Here is a 21,040-nt window from a genome sequence, read left to right as displayed (position 1 = left end):
CGACAAAATATAATATACTTTGTATAAAAGCGTATTGGATTTCTCCATTCCGTGCACTTGGTTCTCCCCGGTTTTTTTTGTTCCGTGAAACGGTCGCCTTTTCCCCTCGCGACCGTCCAGTTTTTTGCGCATTCCCGTCCACGCAATTCAGTTACATTACATTCAGTTACATACCCAACGGGAACGCATCTGGACCTGAGGTAGTTTTCTCTCCCTTTTTTTTTTTTTTTTTTAGCCGCCTTTAAAGACGCGGCGTTCGACCCGGCGCGGGCGTCCGGCTACGTGCTCTTGCGGCCGAGCTGGCGGCCCGGCGTCCTGCCGCCGCAGCACGGGAGCTCGTGGAGGTCCGCGCCCGGGTCGCGTCCCGCCGCCGCCGGCGACATGACCGACCGGTCCGCGCCGCCGCCGCCGCCGCCGTCCGGGTCTGCGTCGGCCGCCACGTAGGGGTTCTCGTGAAGCAGGGCGGGGTCGCGCGACAGGGCGGCGCACAGCTCCGGCGGGGGCCTCCAGGGCACCTTCCCGAACGTCCCTGGAAAAAAGAAACGCGGGCCCAAAATGCAGGTTCTGTAAGAACTCCATAAAAACGGGGGGCAGCGGCTTTCCGGATTTGACCGTGGAGGTCTGCCAGAACCAATGAGGAGCCACAAAAATCACAGATCACACTTATCACCGCCCCATCGCTTACACGCCTGCGCGCAAAAGAAATACATCGCTGTATGACATCACGCACGCTAATGACATCGCTGCAGCCAGCGACCTCGTTAGCTTGGTGACCGCGCCGCGGGCCTTACCCATGAACGTGCTGCAGGGGAGCGGGTCGGGGGAGCAGGCCGGGTGCAGCGCGCCGGGGGGGCCGGGGGGGCCGGGGGAGGGGTCCGGCGAGGCGGTCCCGCAGTGATCCCTCCTCCTGGAGCCGCCGAGGCCGCCGCTGTAGGAGCTGACGAACGCGGCCCTGGGGTCAGTCGCACAGCCTGAGAGGAACACGCAGCAGCGTCAGTACGGCCCATAAACAACCATCAGAGTGGGACAGCGTCAGTACTCCCCACGCACCCATAAACTACCCTCAGCATGGGACAGCCTCAGTACTCCCCACGCACCCATAAACTACCCTCAGCATGGGACAGCCTCAGTACTCCCCACGCACCCATAAACTACCCTCAGCATGGGACAGGCTGAACCCCAGCGTCAGTACTTCCCATAAACTACCCCCAGCATGGTACAGACTGAACCCCAGCGTCAGTACTCCTCATAAACTACCCCCAGCATGGGACAGGCTGAACCCCAGCGTCAGTACTCCCCACAGACCCATAAACTACCCTCAGCATGGGACAGGCTGAAACCCAGCGTCAGTACTCCCCACAAACTACCCTCAGCATGGGAAAGGCTGAACCCCAGTGTCAGTACTCCCCACACACCCATAAACTACCCTCAGCATGGGATAGGCTGAACCCCAGCGTCAGTACACCCCATAAACTACCCTCAGCATGGGGCAGGCTGAACCCCAGCGTCAGTACACCCCATAAACTACCGTCAGTAGGGTGCGTGGGGCGTCAGCGTCAGTCATATTGGTATTTACGTGGTATTTATGTCAAACTCTTCCACCCCACACACACTCAAAACTCGTCTATGAGCTCTCCTGCAGGAGCGCCTACCTGTAAAGCCTTCGGAAGATTCCAGAGAGTAGAGGTTTCCCCTCCGGAGGAGGGACCCGATGGGTCCTGGGTAATGGCAGAGGAGCGGGTCGATGGCGGCCTCCATGTCAGCCTCGCTCCCGGTGTCCAGCTGATACAGACCTGCAGAGCGCACACACCTTTCCGTTAATGACCCACTATACAGTCACACACCCTTCCGTTAATAACCCACTATACAGTCACACACCATTCACTCCTGTTAATGACCCACTATACAGTCACACACCAATCACTCCTGTTAATAACCCACTATACAGTCACACACCATTCACTCCTGTTAATAACCCACTATACAGTCACACACCGTTCACTCCTGTTAATAACCCACTATACAGTCACACACCGTTCACTCCTGTTAATAACCCACTATACAGTCACACACCATTCACTCCTGTTAATAACCCACTATACAGTCACACACCCTTCACTCCTGTTAATGACCCACTATACAGTCACACACCGTTCACTCCTGTTAATAACCCACTATACAGTCACACACCATTCACTCCTGTTAATAACCCACTATACAGTCACACACCATTCACTCCTGTATAGCCCCTGATCTGCCTGTTTGTTGCTATCACAATTTATTTTTGTAAATAAATTCAAATTCATTCATGCGGGTCGTGCTGCAGCTCCAGAGGGGCCGGCCCTCACACACCGGGCCCACGCTCGCGGGCATCACGGAGGCCGCCTCACCGCTCAGGTCCTTCGGCTGCAGGTAGAAGCCGCCGCCGCCGCCGCCGGACGACGACACAAACTGGTGGCTGCCGCTGCCGCTCTCCGACGGGACGTAGGCGTCCTGGCGGTCCGACAGGGTCCCCTGCGAGGACAGGTAGCTGGGGATATCCGGGGGGAGGTTGGTCTCGTCTGGGGAGAAACGCCCGGCGAAAAAAAAGGTGTGAAGACGCACAGGCTGTCGACTCCAGCACGTCAGTGTGTCAACGGGAGGCAGAGGCACACCGTACGCACACACACCCTCGAGAGCTTCTGCACTCCGACCGCGGGAAGCGGGAGAGGAGGCTCGGCAAGATAGCAAAACATCTAAACGCTTTTTTTGAGAGATCAAATGCTTACTTTTGCCTTCGCCTCAGCTGTAACCTGCTTAACCCATTTTATATGCAGTCTGCTATTTAACACCAGACTGGCCAGCGGACGATGGGCTTCCCCCCTCTATAGCCGGCTTCCTCTCGAGATTTCTTACCATTGGGGAGTTTTTTCTCACTGACGTTTGAGGGTTTAAATACCACTGGGAGTTATTTACCTTATGTACCTGCTATTTGGGGGTTCAGGACTGATCTGTCTCTTGTCTTGCTGCTCTGCAAAGTGTCTTTGTGACAGCTCTCTGTAAAATACAAATTCTCTGCACTATACAAATAAAACTGAATTATTGTCAGATTTGAATGTGTCGGGGGCCACTAGCTTGAATCCTGAATGTTCTCTCCTAATATCAGCCATCAAAGAGCACAAAAGCTCTTAAGACGTGTGACATCCCAAAAGTCCTCTGCCTCTGGTTGAGACGTTCAGGTACTCAACACATCAGTACTTCCTGAATGATTAGGACATAATGAGGTCTCTTACAGGACAACAGGTTGGTGGAGTGACTGTGGGGCGACCAATGAGGTCTCTTACAGGACGGCAGGCTGGTGGAGTGACTGTGGGGCTGACCAATGAGGTCTCTTACAGGACAACAGGTTGGTGGAGTGACTGTGGGGCGACCAATGAGGTCTCTTACAGGACAACAGGTTGGTGGAGTGACTGTGGGGCGACCAATGAGGTCTCTTACAGGACGGCAGGCTGGTGGAGTGACTGTGGGGCTGACCAATGAGGTCTCTTACAGGACGGCAGGCTGGTGGAGTGACTGTGGGGGCTGACCAATGAGGTCTCTAACAGGACGGCAGGCTGGTGGAGTGACTGTGGGGCTGACCAATGAGGTCTCTTACAGGACGGCAGGCTGGTGGAGTGAGGGTGGGGCTGACCGATGGCTTACCTGTGTTGGTGACGCTGCAGTCCTCGGTGCGGCGTCGCGTGTGGTAGATGATCACCACCCAAACCAGCGAGGTGCCCACCACGCAGCACACCACGGCGATCACCACGATGCCGACCGTGGTCCAGCCGTCCCCGTCGGCCGGCCCCGCCCCCGACCCCGCCGCTGCCGCCGCACCCGCCCCCCCGCCGCCCAGGGCGGGGTCGCAGTTGGGGCCCGGCAGCACCACCAGGCTGATGTCGCCGCGCGCCGCGCCCAGGGGGTTGGACATCTCGCAGGTGTAGCGCCCCGCGTCCGCCTCGGCCGCGTCCACGATGATCAGGAGCTGGTTGCCGGCGGCGAAGAAGTGGCGCTCGGTGGTGGCCAGGGGGCTGTCGTCCTTGGTCCAGTTGAGTCTCGGCGCCGGGCTGCCGCCGGCGATGCACTGCAGGACGGCCGTCTCCCCCTTGGCGACCGTCCGGTCCGTCAGTGGCCGCAGGAAAGAGGGGGTTTCTGGGAAACAGAAAAGCAAGGTAACCCTTTCGCTGCTGCCAAAAACCAAAAAACCCACACAATTATCCACCTACAACACACTCTACATACCAACCCACACCAATATAAACCTACAACACTCTCAACACAGCAACCCACACCAATATAAACCTACAACACATTCTACACACCAACCCACACCAATATAAGCCTACAACATACTCTACACACCAATATAAACCTACAACACACTCTACACACCAACCCACACCAATATCCACCTACAACACACTCTACACACCAACCCACACCAATATAAACCTACAACACATTCTACACACCAACCCACACCAATATAAACCTACAACACATTCTACACACCAACCCACACCAATATAAACCTACAACACACACTACACACCAACCCACACCAATATCCACCTACAACACTCTACACACCAACCCACACCAATATCCACCTACAACACTCTACACACCAACCCACACCAATATAAACCTACAACACACTCTACACACCAACCCACACCAATATAAACCTACAACACACTCTACACACCAACCCACACCAATATAAACCTACAACACACTCTACACACCAACCCACACCAATATAAACCTACAACACACTCTACACACCAACCCACACCAATATAAACCTACAACACATTCTACACACCAACCCACACCAATATCCACCTACAACACTCTACACACTAACCCACACCAATAGAAACCTACAACACACTCTACATACACACCAACCCACACCAATATCCACCTACAACACTCTACACACCAACCCACACCAATATAAACCTACAACACACTCTACACACCAACCCACACCAATATAAACCTACAACACACTCTACAGACCAACCCACACTGATATCCACCCACAACACACTGAAATGTATAGAGGGAACCCAGTTTCCTCAACATTTGATTGTCAGATTAGTGGGTAGTAAATCCACAAGGGAGGGTCAGGAGCCCACACAGCCTTCTGAAGAAAAGAACAAGTTACCGGGGGCAACGGGATCAACATCCACAGACACCCTACGAGCCGTACCCAGGACGGTGAGCGTGGCGTTGGCGGAAATGGCCCCGGCGCTGTTCTGGGCCGTGCAGCAGTACAGGCCCATGTCCTCGGCCTTCACGTCCACGATGAAGAAGACGTCGTCCTCGGGCATCACGTGCATGCGGCGCTCGCGGGCGGCGGGGAAGTCCGTGCCCCCGTCTTTCTGCCAGGCGATCTGCGGGGAGGGGTGCCCCCCCGCCGCGCACTCCAGCCGGGCCGTCGCCCCCGCCCGCACGCTCAGGTCCGTCGGCATCTTGTTGAAGGAGGGAAGCACTGGTGGGGGGGGGGGGGGATAACAACAAAAAACAAATGAAGACCAGTCCAGTTAAGTATGACCCCGCAGCGACGAGAACTCACGGCAAACAGGCTTAGTAGGAACGCAAGCCTCCACTGGCTTACAGAACAGAGTGGACGACAGAACGTCACAAACTGCACAGTACAGCAAGCTTCTCAATCTTTAGCTAATTTGCATTGGTGTGTTCACAGACTACCCTGTAAATACAGTTAAATCAAACCATGTCCACGCAATAATACATGCTATATGGCCATCCAGGTAAAGGTCAATCTTCTTCTTGATCCAACGTTTAAAAAACATTTTTTTTTTGTTGTTAAAATGCATCAGCAGAACATCAACAAAACCTGGTTTCTTTTTCCAATTGTACCCCAGGATTCATACAACACCAGGAAAAAAGTTTGGAGTGGATTGAACATTTTTCTCACCTCCATTTAGGGTTTCACCCCACTGACTTCCTATTTACGGGTTCAGACCTGGTTTTTTGCTTGGTTCTAGCTCAGTTCTTGCTCGGTTCTAGACACACTTGTCTGAGGGTATAAACCCGCCCCACACCTGTCTGGAGGGTATAAACCAGCCCCACACCTGTCTGGAGGGTATAAACCCGCCCCACACCTGTCTGGAGGGTATAAACCAGCCCCACACCTGTCTGGAGGGTATAAACCCGCCCCACACCTGTCTGGAGGGTATAAACCAGCCCCACACCTGTCTGGAGGGTATAAACCCATCCCACACCTGTCTGGAGGGTATAGACCCGCCCCACACCTGTCTGGAGGGTATAAACCCGCCCCACACCTGTCTGGAGGGTATAAACCCGCCCCACACCTGTCTGGAGGGTATAAACCAGCCCCACACCTGTCTGGAGGGTATAAACCCGCCCCACACCTGTCTGGAGGGTATAAACCCGCCCCACACCTGTCTGGAGGGTATAAACCCACCCCACACCTGTCTGGAGGGTATAAACACGCCCCACACCTGTCTGGAGGGTATAAACCCGCCCCACACCTGTCTGGAGGGTATAAACCCGCCCCACACCTGTCTGGAGGGTATAGACCCGCCCCACACCTGTCTGGAGGGTATAAACCCGCCCCACACCTGTCTGGAGGGTATAAACCCGCCCCACACCTGTCTGGAGGGTATAAACCCGCCCCACACCTGTCTGGAGGGTATAAACCCGCCCCACACCTGTCTGGAGGGTATAGACCCGCCCCACACCTGTCTGGAGGGTATAAACCCGCCCCACACCTGTCTGGAGGGTATAAACCAGCCCCACACCTGTCTGGAGGGTATAAACCCGCCCCACACCTGTCTGGAGGGAATAAACCCGCCCCACACCTGTCTAAAGCGGCAGCCGAAGTTGAGGAAGGGGGGGCGCTCGACGGCGGGCTTACTGTTGACGGTGAGCTTGGCCTTGCCGGAGTAGGAGGAGCCGAAGTGGTTGGAGATGACGCACTGGTAGCGGCCCTCGCTGGCGAAGTCGACGCGGCGGAGCCGCAGGGTGGTGGTGTACTCGGTGACGTCGCCCGCCAGGGCGCGCAGGTGCGCCTGGTTGCGCACCTCGCCCGCGCCCTCGCCCAGGGCCAGGGCCTCGTTGTCCTTCTTCCAGGCGAAGGTCATGGGCGAGTCGCTGGAGCTGGCCGCCGAGCACACGAAGGTCACGTTGGACCCGCGGAGCGCCGACTGCGTCTCCGGCTGCACCGTGATCTGCGGCTTCGGGAAATCGTCTGCACGGCACACGACACGCTTCCTTTAGACGTCGGCCAACTGAAGCTCGTATCCATAGTGACTTGCACATTTACGTCGTATAGCTTTATAGACACTGAAGCAATTAGTGCAGCGCTCAAGGGTTTGACAGGAGAGGCCAACCTAGGAATGGACCCTGGTTCCCTAACCCCCATATCACCATGCAGCCCTTCTACCCAAACACCAGGCCGATTCCCTAACCCCTATACCACCCAGCAGCACATCTACCCAAACACCAGGCTGATTCCCTAACCCCTATACCACCCTGCAGACCTTCTACCCAAACACCAGGCTGATTCCCTAACCCCTATACCACCCTGCAGACCTTCTACCCAAACACCAGGCTGATTCCCTAATCCCTATACCACCCAGCAGCACATCTACCCAAACACCAGGCTAATCAATCACGAAAAACATCAATTTATCCTTCAGGATTTTACACCAGTTTTCTGTGAATAATTGGAAAATAATTTTCCACGATTAACCAGGAAATACTGACTTTCTCTTCCTGTTTACTGCTGACCGCGCTCTCCAGCCGTCACCTGGCAAAGAGCCAAAGCTTCTGGTGCGGACGCTGGACACACCCCTCAGACATCCACAGCGTCAAAAATCAGCATTCCCCGGCTGATCCAGAAAAAGGAGGGTCCTGAATACCCCACGATTGCTACAAATAATTAACCCACAAAAGCGAGTCTTAAATACTTAATACTGGTCAATGTATGGCCAGAACCTCATTACTCAATGAGGAGGGCCCCCGATGGCTGAACAGGTGGCGGCAGTGTAGCACAGTGGGTAAGGAACTGGGCTTGTAACCGAAAGGTCATAGTGTTCCATTCCCGGGTAGGACACTGCCGTTGTGCCCTTGAGCAAGGTGCTTAACCTGCGTTGCTTCAGTATATATCCAGCTGTATGAAAGTTGAGCAAGTCGCTCTGGATAAGAGAGTCTGCTAAATGCCTGTAATGTAATGTAATGTAATGTAATGTACAATGTGGGACCTGCTGGGCAGGGACCATAGAACGCGCCGCGTTTCGGGAGGGCTGCGGCCCGCCCCGGGTCTCACCGCACACGAAGTCCTCCTGGCGCACGCCGAACATGCTCCGCCCCTTCAGTGCCAGGGGGTGGGCGCAGCTGGCGTTGATGAAGGGGGCGAAGCCGCGCTCCGCCACCCAGGCGGGCAGCCACCGCAGCTGGCAGTCGCACAGCAGGCTGGACGTGTTCAAGCGCCTGTCGGGCACGGAGCAGGGCGGGGTCAGTGGGCGTGACCGCGCGGCAGCACAGAGCCGCATAACAGTCGAGGCAGCGTAGCATACAGTCGAGGCAGCGTAGCATACAGTCGAGGCAACGTAGCATACAGTCGAGCCAATGTAGCATACAGTCGAGGCAACGTAGCTACCAGTCGAGGCAGCGTAGCATACAGTCGAGGCAGCGTAGCATACAGTCGAGCCAACGTAGCATACAGTCGAGGCAACGTAGCATACAGTCGAGGCAGCGTAGCATACGGCCGAGGCAACGTAGCATACGGTCGAGGCAACGTAGCATACGGTCGAGCCAACGTAGCATACGGTCGAGCCAACGTAGCATACGGTCGAGCCAACGTAGCATACGGTCGAGCCAACGTAGCATACAGTCGAGGCAACGTAGCATACGGTCGAGGCAGCGTAGCATACGGTCGAGGCAGCGTAGCATACGGTCGAGGCAACGTAGCATACGGTCGAGGTAGCGTAGCATACAGTCGAGCCAACGTAGCATACAGTCGAGGCAGCGTAGCATACAGTCGAGGCAACGTAGCATACAGTCGAGGCAATGTAGCATACAGTCGAGGCAACGTAGCATACAGTCGAGGCAGCGTAGCATACAGTCGAGCCAACGTAGCATACGGTCGAGCCAACGTAGCATACGGTCGAGGCAGCGTAGCATACAGTTCAGACCAAAAGTTTACAACCCCACGCATTTCATGTTACCATACATTTCCTGTGTTAAGTCAATTAGGGTATCTACAGTACAGCAGTACAGAGATGGTACAGTAGTAGAGAGATGGTACAGCAGTACAGAGATAGAGAGTCACAGGAATTAGCAACAACTGGAACAATACTGCATCTGTCCGTGTGAAACTGAAGGCAAATTTCCAAAAGCAGAAGCCTACAATGTGGTGAATGAAGTACAAACACAAACTGATACTCACAGTTCCTGGAGCTGTTTAATTTGAGAAAAGGCATTCCCTTGGATTGACATGATTGCATTGTTTCTCAGATCTCTGTGGAGAGAAGTTTGGGTCAAGGCACTGGATACATTTACTCAAATTCAGTTTATTTCCATCTCTTTGTTTGGTTTAAATACCACGTAAAACAATTTCCCAAAATCTAAGCTACCTGGAAGGTTGTATCGCTCTGTTTATTGAACCAGTGAAATGCCCTGCTAATCAATACATTACATTAATTTAGCAGACGCTTTTATCCAAAGCGACGTACACAAGTGCATATCATGGTCATTGGACAACGAGCGAGATCTTTAAGGCCTTTCCTTGCTTGCTGGTGTCCAGCACACCACATTCATCACTCAGACAGTCAAGACAATCCACGAGAAGAGAAGGTCACTCACAGGTGCTCCAGGGTTTCCAGACCGGAAAAAGACTTCTTGGTGACCGAACGTATCCGGTTCCCCTGAAGGAAGCTGAAATGTATAAATGACATTTAACAAATAGCTAAATTCCTTTCTTCCAAGATATTACACCCCTTCCATGTTAATATTACGAGTCATCCACTAGTTGATCCCTGTGTCCCAGTAACATTTAATGGTAATGATTTTATTAACTTCTTTGGTGGCAAAATGATAAAAAACAAATACAAGGTTCAATGCTGTTCTACAGCCCTGCTTATAAGATCAGTCCTCCACACGCCTCCTTCGCATCTGTACACTTACTGTACACAACAATGAGAACAGGCCATTCAGCCCAACAATACTCGCCATTTTCCTAACTAAATTGGACATAATGCTCTGTTTACTTATAGGCTAGACAGTATCTAACATCGTATCAAGCCTGGTTTTGAAAACCTGACTCTACTACATGACCTGGCAGGCCATTCCACACAGTGACTACTCTGTGTGTGGAAAAAATGCTTGCTAATATCTGTGTGGAATTTTACATTTGGCTGTACTGAATTTCATCTACCAAGTCAAAGCCCTGACCTGAATCCCATAGAAAAGGTGCGGACTGAACTGAAAAAGCGTGTCCGAGCAAGGAGGCCCACAAACCTGACTGAGTCACACCAGTTCTGTCAGGAGGGATGGGCAACAATTCCAGCAAAGTATTGTGAGAAGCTTGTGGAAGGCTACCCCAAGCGTTTGATTCAAGTTAAGCCATTAAAAGGCAATGCCACCAAATACTAACAAAGTGTATGTAAACTTTTGACCCACTTCGTAAAAAGTGCTACACATATAAAAATGAATTAATTGATGGCTCACAAAGATGCAAAAGGCCTCAAGAAGACCAAGACACGCTCTTCACGTCTTCATACCAACAAAGCATTCCTTGTGCACACCGCAGCACAAGTGCTACCAACAAACTCCGAAACTCACAGCTTCCTCAGTTTGTCGAGTGCAGAAAACGGTCCGTTCATATCTTCAACGGTCCAGGAGATCTCATTATTTTTTAAATCCCTGAAAAGAGAAAAAGAACACCTGGTTAGCATCAACCTCCGGCATCAAAAGCATCAAAGAGTCTCGGTAAACCCTGTGGAGCTTCGAGCAAACACAAAGGCTGAAAACGTTCCATTTTCTCTGGTGTACGTGGGGCCCAACTACAGCCCTTGAGGAACCTTTCTGGCCAGGACCGAAAACCGTTTCAAGTTGCTTTTGAGGGTCCCAGACTAATGCAGGGGTTGCGTTTTTCCTGCACACCCGAGACGAGCCAAAGTGGTAAAGAAAAAAAAGCTAGAAACCACTGTGTTTCACCAGGACACAACCTGGGTAAATAAACAGATCAATAAAGAACGAAGCTTTACCAAGGAATTAATACAAGAAAAATGATAAATCAGCATTATTACTGCCCTTGTTAATGTGCTCATTTTCTCTGCAGATGCCTGTATCCAGAGTGACTTAAACAACTTTTGTTTTTTTTGTTCTATAAAATTAAATGACTAGATAGCAGATATTTGGCCTAGTTCAGATTATTCAATCTGATGCTTGAGAATCGGATTATTTATATTTATTTCTCCTTTATTTAACCAGGTTAGTCACGTCAAGATTGACACCTCTTTTACAATAGAGCAAAGAAAAGAACAACAAAGAAAGCAACTTGGCAAAATGTTCCCACACAATAGACTACGCAGATAAATCTGGAAAAAATAACTGCAAGCACATTCCTCAGGGACCTCCTATGAACAGTGTTGTGATCACCTGTTCAATGTGATCTTCTAAACAATCAGCTTCAATAAAGGAGCTAAGTTTCAAACGTTTTCGCGGAAAAATTCCATGAGGAAAATAAATACATTGTTCAAGTTGTTTAGCAGCTGACCCGAAATGGCTTTATAAATAAACAATGGAGCGGATAGTAGAGGCAGGCCCAGTACACAATGATGCGTTAGGTATCCACCATTAGAAACAAATCAAACAGCAGCACGGCACAGTAAGTCTAACATGCAGAGATGTGATCCAAGAGGATTCACATACAAAATGTCATCATAATCTAATAGGAGCAAAAGAAACACCGCAAGTTGCTTCACTTTAAGCAAGTCTCGCAAGTTCAATGTGCAATTTGAATTACAAGGATTCGCAAAAACAAAAAAACCCAAATATCTGAAGAATGACACCAGCCCTCATAGCTTTATGATGTGTTGCTGTAGTTGTGTGGAGTACAGCAGAGTGCTGAATCCACAGTGCTGGACTACACTAACCCACCCCGCCCTCCCGGACCCCCCCCCCCCCCCGGCCCCCCCGGGACGGGACACTCACAGGGTGTGCAGGTGGGTCAGGCCCCGGAACGCTCCGTCGGCGATGAAGCTGACCCGGTTGTCCCCGATGCGGAGCTCGCTCAGGAGGCTGAGGCCCAGGAAGCTGGACTCCTCCAGGCGCACCAGCTGGTTAGCCGTCAGGTCCCTGCAGGACAGGCCAGTTAACCGTGTCACCACGGCGCGGTGCAAGCAGAGGACGGTGTTTTTTTGTATGTGTGTGTGTGTGGGTGGGGGGGGCAGAGGCGCACTCACAGCTCGCTGAGCCTCTGGCAGAACTCCCAGGCTTCGGGCTGGATCCGGGCGACGGCGTTGTGGCCCAGGCCCAGGCGCTGCAGCGTCAGCAGCCCGTACAGCCACACCTTGCTCACCTCCGTCAGGTTGTTGTGGTCCAGCTGCCTGCGGGCGACGTCACGCGGCCCGTTAACGAAATTCACCCCCCCCCCCCGCCCCAAGGCCCGACCGCAGAATCACGGTCAGCCCTGCATTACATTACAGGCATTTAGCGGACGCTCTTATCCAGAGCGACCATTTTACGTTCTACCCATTTATACAACTGGGTGTATACTGAAGCAACGCAGGTTAGGTACCTTGCTCAAGGGCACGACGACAGTGTTCTGAGCAATGAGTTCAGTGTGCGTACGTGCGCCTGCGTGCAACTGTGCACGCGTATGGGTGTGTGCGAGTGTGTGAGTATGTGTGTGTGTGTGTGTGTCTGTGAGAGAGTGTGTGTGTCTGTACACGTGTGTGTGTGTGTGTTTGCGTGTGTGTCTGTACACGTGTGTGTGTGTGGTTCTGGTGTGCACTTACAGAACCTCCATGTTGCTGAGGCCCCAGAAGGCCCCGTCCATGAGCCGGCTCAGCCCGTTGCGCTGCATGGTCAGGGACTTGAGGGAGTGCAGCCCGTGGAAGGTCAGGCCATCGATCCGCCTCACCCGGTTCCTGTTCAGCTCCCTGCCGAATTTCACATCTGCCGTTAACACCCCTGCATCAACAGCCTTTCGACCCGAGTCCAGCTCCCCATTCCCCTGACCCCGGTCCGGCTGCCTATGACCTAGTTTGACTAAGCATGGGTTAGGTCAGAGAAATGTTCACTGTGTGAACTGGACATTATGTGTTCTTGGCTATGAATAGCAGCACAAAATAAGTGTTGTGCCTTATCAGACCTGTGTTTGGTAGTTGTTCCAATGACCTTTGGTATGCACTTTTGTACATCGCTTTGGATAAAAGTATCTGCCAAATAAATGTGATGTAATGTAATACCATGGTTGCAATGTGATTTCATGGGTCACTTTTTACTTCCAAAAACTTTTTTTTTTTTTTTTTTAACATCGAAAAACACAACAAGATAAAGATTTTTTTTTTTTTGAAGTTTCTCATTGAAGTAAGATTTTATGTCTTAAACCCCCAATTAGACTGCAGGGGTCTAAAAATAGCATTGTCTTAAATCACTGATTCAAGGTGCACTGCTGTAAAGCATAGACTAGCATAGACTGTAAACTAAACTAAACTAGTTTGTGTGTATAATTGTTTGTGTGTATGTTACACAGGTGACCTCGTTGGGCAGGTGAATGTGTTGCGCAGGTGAGCATGTTACACAGGTGACCTCGTTGGGCAGGTGACTGTGTTGGGCAGGTGACCTTGTTGTGCATGTGACCTCATTGGGCAGGTGACTGTGTTGGGCAGGTGAGCATGTTACACAGGTGACCTCGTTGGGCAGGTGACTGTGTTGGGCAGGTGACCTTGTTGTGCATGTGACCTCATTGGGCAGGTGACTGTGTTGGGCAGGTGAGCATGTTACACAGGTGACCTCGTTGGGCAGGTGACTGTGTTGCGCAGGTGACTGCGCGGTGCAGGTCGGCCAGGCCGCGGAAGCGCCACTCACAGGTGCTGGAGGTTGGGCAGCTGGAAGATCTTGGGCGGCACGGCGGTGAGCCGGTTCCTGCTCAGCTTCAGCACCTGCAAGGTGCCGGACAGGTTGTGGAAGCAGCCGGACTCCAGGACGGAGATCCTGTTATTGCTCAGGAAGCTGGCAGCAAAAGACATGGGGAGCAGGGGTTAGCACGTTAGCACGAAACGCCCGCCTCCACAGACGTGGGGAGCAGGGGTTAGCACGAAACGCCCGTCCTCAATGACATGGGGAGCAGGGGTTAGCACGAAACGCCCGTCCTCAATGACATGGGGAGCAGGGGTTAGCACGAAACGCCCGTCCTCAAAGACATGGGGAGCAGGGGTTAGCACGACTTTTATGGAACTTTTCTATGGGACTTTCCATTGAATTAAGGCATTTGTTTTCAATAAATGAGTGCCTTGGTTTTTGTTCTCTAGACACTTACACTGTTTGATCTTTTGATGGTGTGCGGACTTAACTGCTTTAGTGAATGGTGGGGACTGGGGCTGCTTTAGTGAATGGTGAGGACTGAGGCTGCTTTAGTGAATGGTGGGGACTGAGGCTGTTTTAGTGAATGGTGGGGACTGAGGCTGATTTAGTGAATGGTGGGGACTGAGGCTGATTTAGTGAATGGTGAGGACTGAGGCTGATTTAGTGAATGGTGAGGACTGAGGCTGATTTAGTGAATGGTGGGGACTGAGGCTGATTTAGTGAATGGTGGGGACTGAGGCTGAAACTCACAGGTTTTTCAAAGGCAGCACGGGGAAGGACGCGGCCTTCAGCTCGCCGATGACGTTGTTGCTAAGGTCTAGCGTCTCCAGGGAGCGGTAGGCCAGCAGCTGCTCCTGCGAGAGCGTCGGGATCCTGTTGTTCGCCCTGAAAAGCAAACGCAGAATTATCTGAACAGCCGGCGCACCCCCACCTAAACAAGGGCCCGCGTTTCCACGGCGAACGCTTTTCGTCTCAGAGGGTACACGGGAGACAAAGCTTTTTACGGCAGGCGATCGGGTCTCGCCGTTTAAAAGACACCCCGTCACAAAGTACACAACCGCAGTGGCGAGAAAACAACGTTTTCGGGTGGGTACAACCAGCACAGGCCGCCACACTGCAGAGCTGAGCTCACACAGCCCTCTCTCTCCACACTGTTATTTTGTCTATAAGGTAATTACTAGCAAGCCATTAAAAACCGGCAATTAACCGGGCCGATGAATGGCGTGTCCTCGGTGAAAGCAAGCCGTGGCAGAGGCCGGCAATTTCCTGAGTCGCACGCCTCCTAAACTGCAGCGCGGGGCTGCTCTGGCTCTCGCAGCAGGCAGCGCACAGGGCGCCCTTTGTGTCAGGCCCCGCAGGCCAAACAGAAATGCCTCACAGAGCGGCGGGACAGCGGGGGCTTGTCTTAGCCACCCCCCCACCCCACATTCGCTTTAAATATCAACTCAATGCTTCTTTAATTCGGTCCGCCGAGAGTTCGTCTCGAAGAGTCCACAACCGTCGAGTCTGGCTGGGTTCGTCCCGAGCAATGCGAGGAATTCGAAAACGAGGACAGGGGAACGTGCGAAAGCCGCACCTGGAGAAGTCCACCGTGTAGTTCCAGGTTAATGGCCGCAGTGGAGGAAAGGCTGTACCCACTCTGAATTCCTCGGCTGACAGGGCCTATGGGGGCCTGAGTCCTGAACAGACTGTACAGACTAGCGTAGAGTTTGTTTCGCATTTACAGCAATTGGCGGCAATATTATCTGTAGTAGGGCTTATGACGCGCAAATACTCGTTACAATGCCAAAGAATATATTCCAGTTCACTTGTATACAGAGCCTATTCCACTTCATTTGGATAAGGAACTTATTCCAGTGAATTTGGATAAACAACCTGTAACAGTTCATTTGGATAAAGAATCTATTCCATTTCTTTTGGATAAAGAGCCTATTTGTTTAAACTCCCTTTCTGATATCACAGAGAACATGTTTAAATTCCCTTTCTGATATCGCAGAGAACATGTTTAAATTCCCTTTCTATCACAGAGAACATGTTTAAATTCCCTTTCTGATATCGCAGAGAACGTGTATAAATTCCCTTTCTGATATCGCAGAGAACGTGTATAAATTCCCTTTGTGATATCACACAGAACCCGTTTAAGTTCCCTTTCTGGAATCACATGGAAAATGAAGGTTGTTTTTGCAGCTTGTATTTAACATACTTGCAATATTGCAGGAGCCGACTTGAGTATTGGCACTTTGTGTAATGAAGAATGGTGGGGTTTGCGCTCGGACAAGCCTTACTAAATAAACAGTGAATTAACCTCTTAGCGCAAAGCCCCTAGTGGCCATGATGCCGGCTCGCTGAGATTGCTGAACTCAGACATCAAGTACGAGTTAAAAACAGAAACGCTTTGTTTTAGTTTCGTTAGTAGACGATACACGACAACTATGCCGAATACGGAGTTCTGCAGCGCCACCATTGTCGCTCTGGTCTTTCATTTAACACGCACCCCCTCCCTGCAGTCTCAACTGCAACTACACCCCCCTCCCCCATGACATAATGGACAATATTGTCTATCTGGGCATTCATAAAAATATTCTCTCACCGCTAAAAAATCATACTCAGTCATAGCAACAAGACAACTCCAACAATAGCCCTAAGATATGCCAATACAGCAGTGAAAATGCTGCTCACTGAATAACAAAATAAACAAGCCAAATTTTTCAAAGATTATACCACGTCATTCTACAGTCAATATCTGGGACTAAATAAACCACAACATAATCATGTATTTTGCAACAAATCAACTGTTTTAACTCAACAAACTCACTTTTGCATCATTTTCGAGTGGAAATTACAAGCTTTCCATCAGTACAGTGGCCTCAAACTGAAACATATCCAAAATCTCTCCAAAAATGAATAAAATGCTTTTTCTCCATTATAAAGCATATATATGTGCCCCTTATGAAGGTTGAAAATGAAACATTGATATCAGATTTTTTTTTTTTTAATCAGATAATGTGGTACAGTATTTAAATCTGTAACCATTAACTCTCGTATGTTTTTCTGTATTCTAAAGTATGTGATGTTTTCTTGCACAGGGATGGGACGCCATTAGAACAGTATTCAACCGTGCACCACGTTTTGGCAATGTTCCAGTTCAGTTCACATCCGCTGCATTAAACACAAACACTACTTAGCAAACCAACGAACGCTTATGTTACAGTGTGAAATATCCTCATTATAAAATACCGCTAAACTATTTAACACTCAATATACAACGATAAAGTACATAACCAAAATATTTTCAGCAGTAACACTTACATTTGGACGATAAAATCTTATCTGTGTTCAGTAGATAAAGACAGAGACAGAATCAATGCTGCCCTTCCCCAGTTCCAACTTAGTCCAGAAAACAGTATATCAGCCAGGTCTATCAGCAAACATGTGCCTTAGCCAGGCTCAGAATTTCTCAATAATAATAATATTTTCCAAGAAATGATGAAAGTCATCAATAAAATTTTGCCAAGCATGTGCAATGTGGGACCAGGCAGATGACTGGTCTGTTTTCCGAACCTGCATGTCTGCCAGCTTCCTGCAGCAAACACACCTGGCTGAACACAGGGCCAGGGAGAACCCAACACACCTGGCTGAACACAGGGCCAGGGAGTACCCAACACACCTGGCTGAACACAGGGCCAGGGAGAACCCAACACACCTGGCTGAACACAGGGCCAGGGAGAACCCAACACACCTGGCTGGACACAGGGCCAGGGAGAACCCAACACACCTGGCTGGACACAGGGCCAGGGAGTACCCAACACACCTGGCTGAACACAGGGCCAGGGAGAACCCAACACACCTGGCTGGGCACAGGGCCAGGGAGAACCCAACACACCTGGCTGGACACAGGGCCAGGGAGAACCCAACACACCAGGCTGAACACAGGGCCAGGGAGAACCCAACACACCTGGCTGGACACAGGGCCAGTTAGAACCCAACACACCTGGCTGAACACAGGGCCAGGGAATACCCAACACACCTGGCTGGGCACAGGGGCCAGGGAGAAGGAAGCTGGAGGTCTGAGCGAATGGCAAACGCATACTGTCCCATTTGGGAAAGGCAGCGAGGAGGACCATTCCAGACCTGACCGGATTTAAAGAGCAGACCTGACAAACTTGGCTGAGTCACTTTCAGCACGCTTTATCAGATATGCCCTGGAAAAAGGTGTGGACACATAGCTAAACTAGTTGCCATGCTGGATGTAATGATATGCTCCTTGCCACAGGCAAGGCACACGGCAAGATAGTCATGTTAGCTCGACAACATTATCTAAGAAGGCTAGCTATCAAGCTAGCTTCAATCTTTAGATTAAAAAAATGTTAGAGAGCAACATTATTACTGTCTTAATCTGTTGATTCAATACAGGACACTGTTCCAGTAACTTTCAAAAGCATCTTCAGAGTGACCCACTTCTCCATCCCAGGAGGACATTTAAGGTTCATAGAAGGCAATAAAGCAATCATGGTCCCCAATGAATATCAAAGCCTTTATGGTCCCTGAAAGGAAGGATTAAGAACAGTCTTCAGAAGACTGCTCTTTAAATCCAGAGAGACTACAACTCCTGGATAGGCGCAGGGTCTGCTGGATTTTTGTTTTCATTTTAATATCCGCAACCAATTCAGGACCAATAAACCAGGTTAGGTGAGTTCACCATGTAATCGACTGCTTTAACTGATCAATTAAGTGCTTCCTAGGACCAGGAACAAAGACCACTTGTTCAGTGGACATTATCTACAGCTAATCCAAATGATGCATTTAAAAAAAAAAAAGACAAACCAATAAAGAGCCCCTTTGATCGCAAATAATTGGCTCAATTAATCAAGTGCAACAAACAACGTGTATGCGGATACACTGCGCTTACCTCATCAAATGGTTACAATTTAGAAAGCAAATGCCGCTATTAACAGAAGTAAGATCACACTACAAATTCAATATCACTTGTACAATTCTCCATGTTAGCTAACTGGGTTATTCCAATGCACTTTAAAATAGGCAATAAATTACCCATATAAACAATTCCAGGAGTGGGACTCCTGAATATAATATCCCTACAACAGGACACAGAAGACTGGACAAAGGCCTGCAAAAAATGACTAAAATGGCTGACAGTAATTCTGCAGATGCCAATCCAATAACCGTATGCTTTGAGAGGTTGATTACTGCTGCTTTTCCTTCTTGCCAGAAAGGCTTGCCAATCCAGTAGAAGGTTTTCAAGAGTAACTTGAATACAGCCCATTCAAATGGAAGCTTGCTTTTCGACATTTGCTGAATGACTGCCTTTTAAAATAAAACATCTCTGTGTACTAAAATGCTCCAAGACTCATCGACTCATCTTTAACTCTTCAGGCTAACACCAGACAAACAAGTGCAGCACTATGTTTTCCAGTGAAACGGACTAAATGAGCGTAACCAATTTTTTCGCAAATTAAGATATTACACACAATTATTTAATAGTCTGGGGCATGACTGTCAGTCAAGTGCCCACATAGAATTTAAAACAAGAAAGAAAATGCTTCCATAATTTGCATTCCCACAATCTCTGAAAGTCACTACATTCAGGGTAAACTTAAAAAAACAAAGCCCACCACTGCTATTTAGCACTCAAATTACTGAAAACCATAGTAATTTCTCATCCATTCTCTAACCGCTTAGTCCAGACCGGGGTCGTGGTGGCAACAGGGCAAGCAGAGCAGCCCAGACGTCCCTCTCCCCGGGGACTTCCTCCACCTCATCCCGGTGTATCCCAAGGTGATCCCAGGCCAGCCGGTGGATATAATCCCTCCACAGTGTGTCCTAGGTCTACCCCTGGGCTGAGTCCGGAACGTCTCCAGAGGGAGGCGCCCAGGAGGCATCCTTATCAGGTGCCCAAACCACCTCAACAGACTCCTTTCAATGCGGAGGAGCAGTGGCTATGCTGTGAGGTCCCCCCGGATAACTGAGCTCCTCACCCTGTCAGGGAGAGTAAGCCCTGCCACCCAACGGAGAAACCCCATTTTGGCCGCTTGTATACACAATCTCGCTCTTTCGGCCACTACCCAATAGCTTGTGACGATAAGTGATAGTAAGGATGAAGATCGACTGGTAAATTGAGAGCTTTGCCTTTCAGCTCAGTTCCTTCTTCACCACTACCGTCCGATACAATGCCCGCATTACTGTGACCACTGCACCTAGATCCAAATCCTTTCCTTCGCTCATGAATGAAACCCGATCTGAGACTGAGCCTCGTCCCGACCACATCACACTCAGCTGCAAACCACTCTAGTGTGCAACAAAGGTCACAGTATGATGAGAACAACATCGGCAAACAGCAGAGATGCCACTTCTACGTCCCCAAACTGGACACACTCCATACCTAGGCTGCGCCTTGTGATCCTGTCAATGAATACCAAGAACAGGAAACATTTAAAGTGCACCTTTGGTGGAGTCAGACACTCACTTTGAACGAGACTGACTTAACGGGGAGAATGCAAACACAGCTTTCGCTCCGAGTATACAGGGACCGAATGGCATGCCACAACGACCCCGGCACCCTATACTTCCACAGCACCTCCCACAAGATACCCCGGGGCACACGGTCATATTCCTTCTCCAAATCCACACATATAGACTGGATAAGCAAACTCCCACGCCCCCTCAAATGACTGTGAGATGGTAAAAAGCTGGTTGTTCCACGGCCTGGACGAAACCCGCATTGCTCCTCCTGAATCTGAGGTTTGACTATTAGTCGAAGCCTCCTTTCCAGCACCCTGGCATAGACTTTCACAGGGAGGCTGAAGAGTGTGATTCCCCGATAATTGGAACACACCCTCTGGTCCCCACCCTGGTCTGCCACTCCGAAGGTACTGTTCCCGATTTCCACGCGATATTGAGGATTCGTGTC

The 21,040-nt window shown here is 50.5% G+C and overlaps 1 protein-coding gene across 1 annotated transcript in view; it reads right to left on the bottom strand.

Moving 5' to 3' along the window:
* Positions 1-278: 278 nt before the first annotated feature.
* lrig3 (leucine-rich repeats and immunoglobulin-like domains 3) overlaps positions 279-21,040 on the bottom strand; it is a 28,866-nt gene continuing 8,104 nt past the window's right edge. Inside the window, exons 4-19 of the mRNA XM_035402208.1 lie at positions 14,863-14,997; positions 14,116-14,259; positions 13,041-13,184; positions 12,486-12,629; positions 12,235-12,378; positions 10,861-10,941; positions 9,883-9,954; positions 9,467-9,538; positions 8,345-8,508; positions 6,932-7,264; positions 5,240-5,521; positions 3,682-4,170; positions 2,391-2,561; positions 1,653-1,793; positions 792-971; positions 279-529 (exon numbers count right to left, since the gene is read on the bottom strand). Of these exons, the coding sequence (XP_035258099.1) occupies positions 279-529; positions 792-971; positions 1,653-1,793; positions 2,391-2,561; positions 3,682-4,170; positions 5,240-5,521; positions 6,932-7,264; positions 8,345-8,508; positions 9,467-9,538; positions 9,883-9,954; positions 10,861-10,941; positions 12,235-12,378; positions 12,486-12,629; positions 13,041-13,184; positions 14,116-14,259; positions 14,863-14,997 (2,947 nt within the window). The remainder of the gene's footprint in view (positions 530-791; positions 972-1,652; positions 1,794-2,390; positions 2,562-3,681; positions 4,171-5,239; positions 5,522-6,931; positions 7,265-8,344; positions 8,509-9,466; positions 9,539-9,882; positions 9,955-10,860; positions 10,942-12,234; positions 12,379-12,485; positions 12,630-13,040; positions 13,185-14,115; positions 14,260-14,862; positions 14,998-21,040) is intronic.

The sequence above is a fragment of the Anguilla anguilla genome, chromosome 19 (assembly GCF_013347855.1).
Source record: "Anguilla anguilla isolate fAngAng1 chromosome 19, fAngAng1.pri, whole genome shotgun sequence".
In the NCBI taxonomy this organism is placed as follows: Eukaryota; Metazoa; Chordata; class Actinopteri; order Anguilliformes; family Anguillidae; genus Anguilla; species Anguilla anguilla.
Note: the sequence above shows the minus strand (reverse complement) of the source record. Positions and strands in the feature narration are given on the sequence as shown.